The sequence below is a fragment of the Poecile atricapillus genome, chromosome 21 (assembly GCF_030490865.1).
Source record: "Poecile atricapillus isolate bPoeAtr1 chromosome 21, bPoeAtr1.hap1, whole genome shotgun sequence".
NCBI classification, from domain to species: Eukaryota; Metazoa; Chordata; class Aves; order Passeriformes; family Paridae; genus Poecile; species Poecile atricapillus.
In genome coordinates this window covers 6,295,856-6,310,923 of record NC_081269.1, presented here as the reverse complement: position 1 = coordinate 6,310,923, position 15,068 = coordinate 6,295,856, and the positions used below count along the sequence as shown (strand labels likewise).

The 15,068-nt window shown below is 44.8% G+C and overlaps 1 protein-coding gene and 1 long non-coding RNA gene across 2 annotated transcripts; one reads left to right on the top strand and one right to left on the bottom strand.

Moving 5' to 3' along the window:
* Positions 1-3,723: 3,723 nt before the first annotated feature.
* PSPH (phosphoserine phosphatase) lies at positions 3,724-8,189 on the bottom strand. The gene is made up of 5 exons (XM_058854334.1): positions 7,883-8,189; positions 7,127-7,261; positions 5,485-5,630; positions 4,627-4,775; positions 3,724-3,910 (listed from the first exon to the last, which is right to left on the bottom strand). The coding sequence occupies exons 1-5, from the start codon at positions 8,101-8,103 to the stop codon at positions 3,800-3,802; spliced, it is 762 nt and encodes a 253-aa protein (XP_058710317.1). The 5' UTR covers positions 8,104-8,189; the 3' UTR covers positions 3,724-3,799.
* Positions 8,190-12,296: 4,107 nt separating this feature from the next.
* On the top strand, positions 12,297-13,858 carry LOC131586964 (uncharacterized). Its single transcript, XR_009279278.1, has 3 exons — positions 12,297-12,704; positions 12,883-12,967; positions 13,307-13,858. It is a non-coding gene; the product is annotated as an uncharacterized LOC131586964 (long non-coding RNA).
* The last annotated feature ends 1,210 nt before the right edge of the window (positions 13,859-15,068 follow it).

Sequence of the window (15,068 nt, the reverse complement as noted above, 5' to 3'; positions counted from 1 at the left end):
TGCTGTCCTTCTCTAAAGTGAATTTATCATCTCTCCATCACATCCCATTTTGCTGAGTGTTCTAGAGATGCTGAGTGCTGTGGTGATAAATACAGAACACTTTGGATTATTCTCCATATATTCATGCTTCATTTTTCGGGTGTGATTTCTTTCCTACTTACATGAAATGCTCTGCACTCGTGCCTCCCCTTGAATTTCCTCTTGAACAAAGTCAATATTTGACCTGGTTCTTGTCTGGTTTTATATTTTCCTCCTGCTGTCAGGTGATGATGGGATTTTACGGAGTCAGATTCTGTGCTCTGTCAGCTTTAAGTTGCTCAGTGGGCCAAGGAAATCATTTGAGCTGATCCTTCTTGTAAATCAACCCTGGGCAGAGATATCACCTGGGGCTGACATGTTTCCAGACTTTTGGGGCTACTTTTCAGCTGCAGGAGGAAAAAAGGGATGCAAATATCACCTTCTAGACCTTTTTATCTCTCCCAGCATCCTCCCAGATTTCTTTTCCCTGAGGAATTGTCCTTGTAACTCTTATCCAGCAGTCTCAGCCAGAGACAAACAGAAAAAAACATTTTTAGCTACAGGATTTTTCGTGTTCTGATGCGATCCATGTTTTTTACCTTCGCCAGGAATTAAATTCTGCCTGGCACAGCTCTTGTTGTTCAAAGGCCACAAAGTTTTGCCAGAATAAGGAATCAGAGGAGTAACTGGGTGTCCTGTGGGGTGACATCCCAGAGTGCAGGTCCCTTACCCACTCCCAGGATCTGAATTCCCCCTGGAATTCTGAATTCCCCCTGATTCCTGATGTGTTGTGGATGTGCCTCCCCTCATTCTGAGCTTCCTGCTCATGCTCTGGCTGCCTTCAGGGACAGATCCATTCCTCTTCTTCTGCCTGCAGATAAAACAATTCCTGTTCCTTTCCTCTCAGGTAACAATGTGAACTCCAGTGTAAACGGGTAATGCCAGCTTCCCTGGCTTCCCTTTGCCTGAGCTTGGTTTTCCCTGGTTCTGTGAATGCTGTTGGGATTTTCCCCTCTTAATTCCATGGCTGAGTTCAGGTTTTCCTCAGATGAGCAATCCCTCAGCATTTCTTCCAGCAGAGCTGCTGGATTCAGAACTGAAGTCGCTTCCCAAAGTTTGGAAAGTGGGGGACAGTGCCTGGAAGGGCCTCTGGCAGCTCTCAGCTCTTCTTCCACTGCAATGACACAATTAAAACTCAGGTTTAATTGTCCTGGAGAAGGCTGCGAACTGTCCCTCGTGCAAATATATAATTTTAAGCAACTCTGCCTCATTGAATAATCACATTAAAAGGCTTTCCATGAAGGCTGGTGGTCAGAAGACCCACCTGGAGCCCAGGTGCTCCCTGTGTGACCTGTGCTGCTCCCCAGACTTTGCCCCTCGGTGCTGGGATCTGTCCGGGCAAATCTGTGACACCAAAACTTTCCTCAGCCTGCTTTATTCCCTGCTGGGAATTTTCCACTATTTCACAGACAAAACAGCTGAGCATCTCCCTGAGCTCAGCAATCCTCCTGGGCTAGAGGTCAGCCTCAATATTTGCCCAGTGGAAGGGGAGGGGGGCATTTTATTTCCAAGCCAGTCCAACCTAAAGAGCTGTTGTGAAATCCCTGGCATGGCCCCACGTTTCCATAGTGCCCCGACTGGCAGAAGCTCCTGCTGTGAATGTTAACATCCCTCCCAGGGATGTTGGCACTGGGGGAATTGCAGAGCCCTGAGCCATGTCCCAGTGCCTGGAGCTCCAGCTGATCAGCTCCATGTCAGATTTATTTCCTTCGTGGCCTTTCAATTCCATAAAAAACAGCAAACAAACTCCTTATCTTCGAAGCTGTGGGATTGCACAGGGAAACAGCGGGAACAGAAACACTTCAGACGTGCCCTGCTCGTGCAGCCTTGCCTGAACAAAAGCAGGATTGTCCAGGAGCTGCCCTGGGAGCTGGCTGGGACTTTGCTCAGGAAGAATTTCAAAGAGCCCATCTTTAACACTCCCAGGAGTTGTGGGGAGAGCTGCCAGCCATTGTCTGCTTGGCTTTTGTGGGGTTTGCTGAAGTCTCTGCAGACCCTCCGGGGCTCTTGTGTGTCTGCCTTGCTCCAAAAAGCATCACAAGTTTGGTTCTGGATTTGTTTTCTTTTAACCCTTCTACTTCTCTGCTATTTCAACGCTGTTGTAGCTTCCAGCCAAAAACATTTGAGGGCTGCACAGCTCACTCTGGGCTGTGTTAACTCCTCTGTCCCCCATCCCCTCCTCAGTGATGTCACAGAATCAACAGAACCAGAATTTGCTTTAATTCTGGTGGTGCTTTATTGGACAGCAGCTGTCTCGTGGCACCTTGGTTTAATCATCACAATTTGAGGAAATCCAGTGCTAGTTGTGAAAATTGGTGATTATTATGAGACAATGTGAAGTTTTAGAGGGGAGGGACATCACTTGTTTCTGTTCCATCCAGAAATATGGGGTGGGGTGAAAGAGAATTGCCAGGCTTCAGTTTCTGGAAAAGTACTGGGGCTCTTTGTAAGCACTTAGAAGATAAAAACCTCTGCAGATACTCAATTTTTTTATACTAAACCATGTCATATTTACCCATCTTCCTCCTGTGTGTTGTGGGGATTGAAGGAAGGGCAGGCATGATGTATTTTAACATTGGTAAAGCTTTTCACATCCTCACAGGTGAGATTCTTACAAGTCAGGGAAAGAAAAGTCCCACAAAAAAACCAAAAAACACACTCAGGAGATTTGTCAGCATTTACCCAGTGTGTTCTCTTGGATCAGACACTAAAGAGACTCCTTAAAAAAACAGGATCCATCAGCTGGAGCTCAGAGTTCTTAGAACAGGTCAGGCTTAACTCTGGCATGGTTCAGGGGGGTTAATCCATGTTGGAGGCAGAGGAAGGGACTGAAGTTTCCCAGAATTTCCTTTAAAGGTTGCTGAATTTGCTCCCATCCCATTCCAGCTGATGGGGGTGGGTTGGTAAATGCACAAAACAATTCCACAAACATTGGGACCACTTTCCAAAATCAACAGTTTGGAGTTTGATTGGGGTATTTTGATGAAGGATGGGAACCACTCTATCCCTCAGCAGAAAATGTTTCTTGGCCAGGGATGAACGTTGGATCTGTCTCAGATTTCCATGCAGCTCCTGCCTCAGACAGGTTGAGTAACTGATGTTGAGTAACAGATGACACCTCGGGTTCTCTGTAGCCATAATTTTAATGAACTCAGAGATATTTACTGATGTTTTCTACCTGTTCACTGATTACCTGCTGCTGAGATTCTGTGCAGTGAAAGGTACCTGCCAAACTGTAGCCTGAATTACATTACTATTATTATTGTTGTTATTGTTACTGTTATTGTTATTGTTATTATTACTATTATTATTACTATTATTATTATTTATTAGGCAAAGTTCTTGTTTGTGGCCCTGTTCTTTTTCTGTCACTCAAAATAAGTAGAGGCATTACTGATGAAAGAGCAGATGTGCAATATTGACCTGGAGATAATCCCTTAAGGTATTTTTAACTTCTTATTTTCTCTGTTTGGTCTTCACTTGGGAAGTAAATAATCAATTTATTTCTTCCACCATAGCAAAGCTTTATAAAAAATCTTACCCACTTTCATTACAACCTATTTAAGTAGAACGGTGCCATTTGCCACACGAGCCAGAGTGGAAGGTCCCCAATTCCCAGCATCATTAAAAGCTCCAGCCCACGAGTTTGCAAACAAATAAATGTTTAATGGCATTGTATAATGGATTTACAGGTGTTAAATAGATTATTTTACACGAGGATTTATCGCTCTTCCAGCTCCTTTAGCAATTCGTCAAAGTGGGTGATGTACCATTTTGCTTTCTCCTTTACTTGCTTTCTGACTACGTTGCCTCCAAATCCAATGAAGCAATCCTGGAAAAACACAAGGAATGGGCACATGGATTATTGCCTGGAAGGAATGGAGTTCTCAGTAATTAAGTTTGCTTTCAAGACTGGATATGAAAATCACGGTATTCCTCCCTGCCCTGTTTCCTTCGCATGTTCATTTTTCAGGTTTATTAACAATTAATTCTGCAGCATTTTGGTTGTTGGGGGTTTTTCTCAGTGCCTTGTAGCTTCCAGATTGTCCAGATGTGAGATTTTACTGAGAATCTGATGTAAATGTGATGCAATTCAAGAGCAAGTAAACATTGGCTCATGCATGAGCATCCCACAATTACCCCTCTCCTGTTTATCTTACCTCTGTTTACCTCATCTGAGAGATACCAAAAGCAAACTTTAACCCTGTCCTCAATCATTAACCAGAGCAATCATCATTTCTACATCTCACAAAACCCCCTGCAGTGAAAGTGCAGGGTTTAAAATTTCCACTGCAGTGGGATTTTTTTTGTTTTTTTTCCTTGAGGTGGGAAGCATTAAACAAATCCTGAGCTCCTTTGGGGTATTGGGGGACTTTTGTGTGGGGAAAGGAGCTGAAGGGGAGATGGAATTAAAATCTCTCCCTGGGACATGACCATTTATAAAAGTTGTCTTTCTGGTAATTTTTTTATTAAAGAATCCAAACCTCGCTCTTCTTTTTCCCCCCAAGGATTTGCTCAGAAGGAATTCAGGATTTCTGTAATACTCACTCCAGGGGGGCAGGCTTCCATATCTGTAGCTCCATCTCCAATCATAACCACTTTCTTGAAATGGAACTGTTCTTTGAGATGAGTGATAACCTTCCCTTTGCCCCCTGATTCAGCTGTTGGTTGTGTTTCATCAAATCCTGCATATTCTCCTAGAAAACAGTGGAAGGACAAGTTGGAAATACAGGTATTTTCTTGTAAATGAAGGAACACCTCTGCCTGTGGTCTTGACTTCACTGCATGCAGTCCTGTAAAACTCCCAGCATCAGCATCCCAAATAATTCCAAGGTAAGTTTAAGACTGGGGTTTCAGCCAAGTCTTCAGTGAGGGGATTTTCAGAGAAAAACAGAGACCTGTGTGGGCAGTGCTGCCAATCCATTCCCAGCAGCTGTGGTGTGAACATCCCAAAGGCAGCACCCAGGATGATGCAGTGTAGGAAACCCTGAGTAACTCAGTACCTACAGCTCTTAGACCTCTCAGTACTTACTCTTAGCTCTTAAACCTCTGCTGGGGGACTCTGGCTTAAAATCCAGAGCAGCTCTGCTGCTGGCCCCAAAGCCACTGAAAGGGAGGTTTGTGAGAGCAGCTCAGGTAAGGAGCTCTTTCACTTGAAGGAGCAGCAGAAAACCAAACTCTGCTCTCAGCAGCTGTGACAAGTTTTACCTTTGGCACAGCTTGCAATTAAAAAGTAACAGCAGCTCTGTTTCTTACGCTGAGCTGGGTTTTGGTAAGGTTTTGTAATTTTCCTCCATGGAGTTAGGTGGATTGGTAACAGGACAGTGGCTGCAGCCCAGTATCTCCCAGCTGGATCAGAAAAGTGCCATTAATGAGCAGAGAAGGGAGATTTGAGGGGGCTCTCACCGTTGAAGTAAAACTTGAGCCTGTTGGCAAAGACGTTTGCTGTGGGAATGTTCAGCTGCAAGGCCACGTGTTCCACAATGCTCTGAAACCCCCCGGAGACCAAGAACACCTGAACCCCTCGTTGGTGGAGTCTGCTCACCAGCTCCCTGAGAAGAGACAGCACAAAGGTCAAATGAATCCTTCCTAAACCAGCTTGGTGCTATTCCAGCCTCATTTGGGTGTGTGCTGCTTTCCAGCTCCATCCATCTCTGCTGCCCAAAGCTTTTCCCTGTTTCCCTTTGTGCACACACCTGGCTGGAAAGAGCTGGACAAAACCATTATTTCATTCCTCAACAACAAGCACTCCATAAAACTGTTTTCTTTCTACTTTCACAATAGTTCCCTTGAACAAGTGAGAGCAGATCGTGTTCAAATTTTTTTCTGGAGTGAAAACAACAGCAAGAAAATGAATCTGGAATGCAGCAAAAAGCAGGGAATGAGATAAAACCACTGCTCCAAGATGCCAAGTGGGCTGAAAAGTGCCAAGTGCAAATGTTTTCCATCTTGGAGTTGGTTCACCAGATGCTGGACATTGATGCCATCTTTAGAAGAGGACACCAGCTACAGAAAAGGAATCCAAAGATGAAGTGTGTGACCCCAGTCCTGAAGGCAGTGAAAAGTTTCAGGGATTTGGCTTTGGAGGCAGGAAGACCAACCTGCAGCAAGGGGAGCAGGGGAAGGGGTAGCAGGAACAGCAGAAACACTAAAGACTGAAAAGCAAAGCAGAGGCTTAAAGCAGGACAGAGAAAAGGAGGAAGAAAAGGAAGGACTGAAAAGGAGGAAGAAAGGGAAGGACTGAAAAGGAAAATCACGTGAAAATCACTGAACAAGGAAACTATGTTCTCTCTGTAGTTAACCTCTAGCTGTCTTCTACAGAAAAAAGATAAAATACAAGCACAGGATCATCTAAAACTCCTTTTATAAGCTAAAAATATTTTACACTTGAAGCTATGGTCCGATTTTGTAGTAAAGAAATTATTTTCAATACAAATTTAAATAGGGAAAAAATCCCCAGAGCTTTTCAGTTTAAATAGTTCATGTTCATTCCAAACCTCAGGACACATGAATACACCTATTTATATGTGTTTGCTTAATGAGTATTTTAATGTTTTTAGGGACTTCAGAATGGGTAGCTCTGAGCAATGGATCCCCTAAACTGAGACAGGGGTGTGACTGCACTGAGGAGTCAGAGAGAGGGAACAGGGTTACAGAATAGATATAAATAAATTTATTTATTTATAGAATTATAGAATTAAATAAATTTAGGGAGCTTTTGAATCTCCTCCCAGTCCCATCGCCCCTGAAAAACCAGTGGTTGAGCAGATTCTTTCCCATTCCCATTTAATCCTCAAGCCAGGGTTTGGGCTTGGCAGCCAAGATGCCATCTAATATCTAAGAGTCTTTTCTTTTTCCATGGATGCTTAAGCACTTGCCATGGAGTCAGGCTCCTGATCCAAGCTCTGTAAACACCCAGCATGGAGATGGAGCAGGAAGGCAACACAAACCAGCTCTGTGGCCTTCCAGCATCACTGATGACACAGAGTTTGGTTTATTTATTCCATCTGCTTCCTGAATACTTAAAAAAAAATTCAATTCTTCTTACCTTATTCCTGGAGTTAGCTGAGGTGGGTTGTCAGATATTAATTTCTGCACTTGTTCATAGGAGGGCCGGATGAGACCTAACCGTGCTGTGAGAGCTGCCTTGAATGTCACAGTGCCACCCATGGCTCTGCGGGTCCTGGGGGACAAAAAACCAAATCAGGGACACTGCAGCAGCTGAGCCTTCTCCCAGCAATGGAGTGACACAGAACCAGGTAAGAGAGGTTACACTGAATCCAAAGATTGGTGGTGTCCACTGCTAGGAGATCTCCAGGATGGGAGAAAAGTGGAGCAAAGGAAGATGGCTCCATGCCCTCTGTGATGCCATTCTGGGACTGTATTCCTGAGCTAATCTAACAAAGCTTTTGCTAACAGCTTCAGCTTGTGCTTTTCCCAGGCTCAGCCTCAGCGATGGGTTGGGAGCGCTGTCCCCTGTCCTCCACCTCATGGTAAGGTTTCCTCGTTCACAGCAGGGTTTGGTGCTGTGCTTGTGCTTAGCCAAGTTAATTGATGAAAGCTGCTCTTAGTCTATCAAAATTACCATTAGAGAATTTATGCCAGGATAGTTTTGTTGGGTGGCCTCACAATTCCCAAACCAAGTTACTTCATCCTGCATTAACTCCACTCATTACCCCAACCCCTTTATAAACTGCAATAATCTACAGTCAAATGACTGTAAAGGATAAATTCCTGATCACAGACTAACCCCATCCCTGGCTAGTTTTGCCTGGCTCTGTGTGAGTTCCCCAGCCATACGTACATCTCTGCCACAGCATCCCCAACCCCACAGAACTTGGCGAGCTCGTCGATGCCCTCCTCCCTGATGACGGTGCTGTCCACGTCGAAGCACACGGCGTCGGCGCTGCGGAAGATCTCCTTCAGCTCCATCAGGGACGCCATCCTTTTGGGAGCCTTCTTACTGTGAGGGGACAAGATGAAGTCTTTCTCTGAGTGAGAGTAGTGCACTGTTTCCTGAGCCATTGGTGCTGCTGCTCTGGTGCGTGCGAGAAGGGCCGAGCACAGTGTGCTCACGGCTTTTATCCTGGCCGGAATGGCGGTGGAGGTCTGGCTCAGCTGCTGATTTGCTCCCGCCTGTTGCTGCCTACTGATGGTCACCCCGTGCTCCAGGTGGGCTGTGGAGCCCTGGGCTGCTGCTGATTTGCTCCCTGCTGCCTCAGCCCATTGATGTTCGTGGGTTCAAGGTTGTAATCCTTGGCATTGGCTGAGGCACCAGGCTGCCAAGTGCTGTGTGGGATTGCAGGGCTCTGGTTCGTCTCAGGGGGGTCTTGATTGCTCATCTCTCCCAGGCTGGGGTGTCACAAGAGATGACAACACAAACAAGTGTTGCTGCATGACACCCAGGCCCTAAGGATTGATTGCAAACTCTCCTAAACCTGTCAACGAGTGGTTGTTCCTGAATAGGGAAGGTTTAGATCCTTTTCTACATCCTCGTTAATAAAAGATCGGACCATTAACATTGGGGATTAGCTTTTTATGCATCCATCAAACCCTTGGCCTTTGAGAACTTCACTCAACCCATCAAGACATCATATTTTCCATAACAGTCCCTGACAAATGTTTATTTTCTACCCTTTTAGGTCTGTCCACTTCAATCTATTGAACACTTCTGCAGATCAGAAGCTTAAGGAGTTGAGTATCTCTCACTCATCCCCACCCACCTTGTGCTTCATCCTTTCATAGGGGAATTAATTCACTGTGGGTTTTACTATCTACTAATCTATAATTTAGACACAAACAACACCTTCCTATTTATCTCACTTCTCAGATTTTTGTAGAAGTTTTTGTTTCTTCCAATCCCTCAGACATCTCTCGGAACATATCTTGTATGATTGATCTGGGTTGCGTGTTCTTTTCCTGGGATAAGGGAAAAACATCATCAAACAGCACATTCCTAAGAGTTATGAATGTCTTTATAACCTTTCATCTTTTGTTTTCCTCTCACTAATGGTCAAAGCAGGAACAAGAACCTTTGGGTTTCTTCCCAGGATGCGGTGAATATCAGGATACAAAAGGCTTTATGAGAAATTCCCATCATCATTACAAATGTAGAGTACACCTCTCTTATCTGCTCTTGTGCACAGAATAAAAGAGAATGGTCCAGTCTATCACTGGAAGGTGGAAATCTGTCTGAAGGAAACCACCCAGCCTGAGTGGTGAAACCTGTTGTGGACAGCCAGGAGCTGTATCTGCACAAGAGATTCTGGAGATGTCAACAAGCAAAGGAGAGACAACAAGTGACATGAGAGGCACAGGCAGCTCTCAGAAAGGATTTTTTTGTGGGGTTTATTCTGCTACCTTTGAGGGTGGCACTAGAGGGGATATCCCAGAAAAGGGTTTTTACAGAGCCCCTCTGAGCTGCAGTCTGCAGAACTCTGCCCTTGGTGCATGGACACACCATCAAACTCCAGCCTAGCCTTAGCATCATGACTAAAGCATTATTTGCTGCAGGACATGTGGGGGTTTATCTTCTTCTACAAAGACTGCATTGAACATGTAAGAAAAATAGTTATAAGCCATCAGCACAGCATAGAAAACAAAAGTGGCCATGGACATCAAAACTTCCCTGTGCCAGAGCCCAGCTCTGAGGTAAGGCTTGGTGGGACAGAGGCCAGTTCTGAGGTCAGGCTTGGCACTGGCTGGGCAGGTGACACGTAAATTCCACGTTTACTTTGCTTTAGCCTTGACTCTGCCTGGACTGCAGAGCGCTGTGTTTGTGTTTGCAGTGAAATGTGCCAGTTTTCCAAGCAGCAGGGCCATGATCCTGGGTCAGGTGTGACATTGGCGTCAGGGCTGCACTGAACAGTGCCACACCGTGTGGGGACACTGCTCCGTGACGTGACTGCTCGCTGACAGCCGGGAATTTCAGCCCGGATACGCGGCTTTCACCTGTCCCGGAAAAATGTTATCTCTGTGAATGCATGCTGGGAGCAGGAATGATGAAATGTTCACATTTCCTTCTCTCTGAAAGCCACATTTCCCGTGTTCCTTTCCCTGCTGCATGGGCCTTACAATGATGACATGAAAGCTGTGGTGGAGTTTGCACTTTGATGGACAAATAAAGAATTATTGCGGAGTCATAGCTGGAATTAAGCCTGTCCTCTCTTTATTGCAGGCAAGAACTCTTTGAAAATAGTTTCAAACTGTGGTTTATGTTGTCTAAAAATGACAAATTGGAAGGGAAGAATTGCAAAAAGTCATCAGTATCAGAGCAAAAAGAATTGAAGTTGTGTAAAACCCTCCTATGGACAAATCTCAGCTGCAGTCAGGTAAAAACAATTTTGTATTCCATTGTGGTCCAGGCCTGTGTAAGTGGCAGAGATTAATTATTCTAAAATGCAGATAAAATACATCTGATTGCTTAAAAATGTAAAATTTTGATGAGATGGGAAGAAAAAAGAAATTCCCACAAATAATGGGTTCTGTTTCCATATGAAAAACACTGATAATGAGTCTCTGATCATCCTACCACTAAATTTCAGATAGGTAATCAATTCCTACCCTGAAAAACATGCAAGCAGCAAACGTTTCAACAGGTCTGATATAAAATATCATGGGGAAAAGCTGGAAAGAAGAATATGGGGAAGAGAAGAATAAAGAAGTGACTAAAGAAGACAAAAGAGTGACAGAGAGAGAGGTAGGGTGAAACTTGAGATAAAGATGGAGAAAAAAGGAAATCACAAGGGAAAAGTGGAATTCCTGTGAGATCTCCTTGCCTCCAGACTATGAAGTGTTTCATTAGGCTGTTCTGAAAAAAAAAAAATAAATAAAGAAGACATTTTCACAAGAAATAATTCTCTTTCATAATAGACAGGGTGGAGTCACAAACAGGGGAATTATGTAAGAGCACATGGGAAAGGAAAACAACTGAAATCCTCTCTGTTTGCTGTCCCTTCAAAGAAGGGCACTTGCCTCACTGGGAAAAACTGCACCATCCTCTGTATCCACATGTAATGCAAACAGAAGCAGTAAGTGGTGCTCAGAACTGCAGGTGTTCTGAGGCTGCAAGGTTTTGATGAGTTCTCAAACCCTTCATTGTGACTAGACCTCCCTTGTTGTCATATTTCAGCTTTCAGAAGTGCTGCCACGCTGCTACTTTGCATGATGATCACATTTATTGCTGTTAAAAATGAAGATTAAGTGAATCTTAATGGAATATTACCCAGCACTCAGGAATATCCTTGTTTGCAAACAATTTCTGATTCGCTTCCCCATTTAACATTGTACTGAACACTAACAGAAGTTCAACCATATTAAACTGTTTATTTTGCCTTGAAGGGAAACTGCTGCTCAGAGCAAAGGATTTGGAGAAAATAGTTCTTGAAAGTTTTTTCAGGACCTTTTCCTCCTACAGCTTCTAAGAACATTCCCAGGAGTGTTTCCTTGGTATGAGTTTAAACAAACCACTTAATCCTCATTGTTTCCAGTCCTGTGTCTGTAAAATGGGAATAATACAGTGACAGAGCTTTTCTGTGCTGAGCTTTCATCCTCAGAATTAGCAACGTTTTGAAAGCTTTAGGGGAAAGCTGATACATTTAAGCAGATTAGTTATATTTAAGCAAATTGTGTTTGTGTTTTATATAAGTTTTAGAAGTTCAACCCATCCACCCATAACTTTCTGTGGTTTGCAGGATGAGAATAGGAAGATTCAGTCCTTAATCTCCTGGGTTTCCTTCTTTTTTCTTTTTAGGTTTTTGTTAAACCTCCTGGGTTTTCTATTTCATTTGAGATTTTTCTTTAACCTCCTGCTCAGCTTGTAAAGGCAGAGGCACAAAGCTGCCTGCAAGTCAAGAGATGAGCTGCTCGCAGCTCCACACGATTATCTGCACAGCAGTGCCTCACAGCGAACTCATTTAAGCACCTCGTGAAAAGCAGGTGAAAAAGGGCACATGGAACCTGTTGGATGTTGACATCCACCTCCCAACTCTCCAATCCCCTCTCGCCTGTCCTGCCAAAATGCTGCTGCTCCCCCCGTGCCCGATTGCATCATTCATTCACACCGCTGTTATAAAACAGGCACCACGCCGCTGTCGGGCAGCACAGGCACAAGATCCTCCTCATTTTCCCTGCTGGAAAAACCCCCCGGTGTCACGGATCTGCGAGCCAAACGCCAGCTCCTTCCGACCTGCGAGAAAATCCCGGTGCCGGTGACTTACAGGACTGAACCGGCCGTGGCTGCTGCTGCCGCTGGGAGCCTCCCGGCTGCGCCAGACAGGGAGGGATCAGCCGAGCCCTTCAGCGACACAAGCCCCACGCACGGGCTGAGCTGGACGAGAGCCGCATTTTGCCTCTCCGGGCCTGATAAAGCGCTGAGTCAGGCAGGCCGGGGGGTTTGTTTGAGGCTCCGGCACACATGGAGCGGAGCAGGGCAGCGGAGGCAGCAGAGGTGTGACCTCCGCAGGGGAGGAGCTCGCTCTGCCCTCCCTGGGCACCGGCAGCTCGGGGAAGGCTCCGATGAGCAGCGACCATCGGCAGCTTCTCCTGGCAGAAATCAGAGGCGAGGCAGGGACGCTGTTTTCGGGGGAGAAGAGAGGATTTGTGAGCTCAGATCACAGAATCACTAGGTGGGAAGAGACCTGTAAGATCTTGGAGTCCAACCCATGTCCTAACACCGCCTCAACTAAACCATGGCACCGAGAGCCACATCCAATCTTTTTTAAAAAACATCCAGGTGTTTTTTTAAACACATCCAGCATTTTATTGCTCTTTTAATAAAAAACTTTTCCCTAACATCCATCCTAGATTTCCCTTGGCACAATGTGAAGCTGTGTCCTCTCGTTCTGTCAGCTGCTGCCTGGAAAAAGAGACCAAGCCCACCTGACTACAGGTATTTAAGACTGCAAAATCTCCTCTTGGCTTAAGCTGACAGTGCATCCCTGAGCGAAGTTACACACACAAATCACATCCAAAGCCGGCAAAAGCTCGGCAGCAAAGGGAAAAGACATGGGAAAAAGCTCTGGGTTGCTTCCCTAAATGCAGTGCTGTCAAAAGCTGTGGAAAAATTGCCAAAGCTGCCCGTGCTTGTGTTTTGGCATCCCACGGAAGAGCTTCCCTCGCACACTGCCGTGGGTTGGAAAATGGAAGAGTGCCAGCCCAGAAGTTGTTTGGTTCAAGGTCAAGAAAAGCTGATTTAGCTGATTTAGCTGCTTTTGTTCACTTGTGCCAGGAGTCCTGTGACTGCTGCCCGTCTGTTCTGCACCGCTGGATGCTCCAGTCGCACTCTGGGCATGACCTCTTCTGCCATCCTGGCAGTGTCACCCCTCAAAATTCCATTTATTAATTAAAACTGATCGCCTTTTGTGCCCCTCCTCCCTTTATGTGTTTTCAGAATTTCCCAGTACACGAGCAAATGTTGACAGGATCATCTTCCAGTAACTTCTTGAGTCAGGAGAAGATGGGACCAAGCCCCTGTGCTGTCAAACTGGTGCCAGGGATCAGCAGCCTGCTGCTGTTTGTCAGCTTTATCGTGGCAGGACAGGATGTTGTTTAAAGCAGATTTAGAAATCATTTCTGTGAATAAGGTTAAAGGAAAACCCATCTTGATAAAGATGAAAGAAAATGGCTTTTACTGAGAATCTCAGAGGGGTTTTTGCCAAGATAAGCAGCGCCTGGCTTGACTAAGAGAATTGCTGCTGAATATTTCATGAAGGATATTGCCTTTATTTGGCTTAGTTTAATGGACATGTTGGCTTTAATTTAGTTAAATATTTTGATTCTAACCTGGTGTAATCTATTGAATCCATAGGGCAATTTAAGTCTGGTAAGCATTTGCCCTTTATTTTTATTACACATAAAAAACAAATACACAGAACATTTCTACAGCTAAGACTGAAAACAGGAAGAAAAGCTTGTCTTGATAGCTGAAAAATGCTGCAAAATGGGAATTTAATGTGTAGATGCTCGTGAGAAATGTTACTATAACATAAAACAACTATCCTGAGGAATGTGAGCCAGCAAAGAAACAGAGAGAGAAACAGAACTCTGCCTGGGAGCTGTAGGAGGATGCTCAGGAGTGAAAGTACAAACTTGATACAAACACAGCACCCAACACTTGTACATCACTACAGAACCTCTCCACTTGTACAAAAAAAAAGCAGAAACCACCTGCATGAAGGATTAGGATGTCTTTGAAAACAGCTTTTTCTTTTTTTATTTTCTCCCTCTTCTCCTGAAAAACCACCTCAAAACTAAATTTTCCCTTTATTTGCCTGCAGAAATAATTGCTCCCCACAAACCTGAACCTGACCCACATCACTGCCAGCCCCACACAGCACAGGTGTTTTAGGATGGGCAATTCCTGCCTTTCCATAGGTATCAGCAAGGAAAACATGAAATACAACAAGCCTGCTAGGATGGGTTTGATAAGGCTGCCCTCTGCTGAGAACAGCCCTGAAAGGAACAGGCAAAAAAAAAAAGAAAACAGAGAAGCAAGAGCAAGAAAATATTTGACCTGGGAGTTCCAGAATCCAGGGCAGAGCTGGGGATCCAGGTGTTCTAACTGGACATTGCATCTCAGATATTTGCACAGCAGCCTCTTGAGTCAGGTTTGGTGTTTTGTTTTGTTACGGTTTCAGCATCCCAACAAAGTGCAGACAACATTTTAACAGAGTTTCAGAGCCAATATTGAAATGGCAAGTGTGATTCCCTGCATGTTGCAATTTTTAATGTTTATTCCTAATGATTGCAATCAAAGAGGAGAAGGCCCAGCCACTCAACCAGAGTCAGCATCAAAATATTTCACAAGACACTGCTCAGCTAAACAAAAGGGCTCCAAACTTGTAGGATGTCCAAACACCACCTAAAACATTAAAAAAAACAGAATCTCAAGGATATCAGCAGCTGTCCCTTCCAGGGAGACAGACAGGCCACATGTGGGTGTCCTCCTCTCATGCACAGCATGGCATTTTGCCCAGAAACCTGAGATCCTC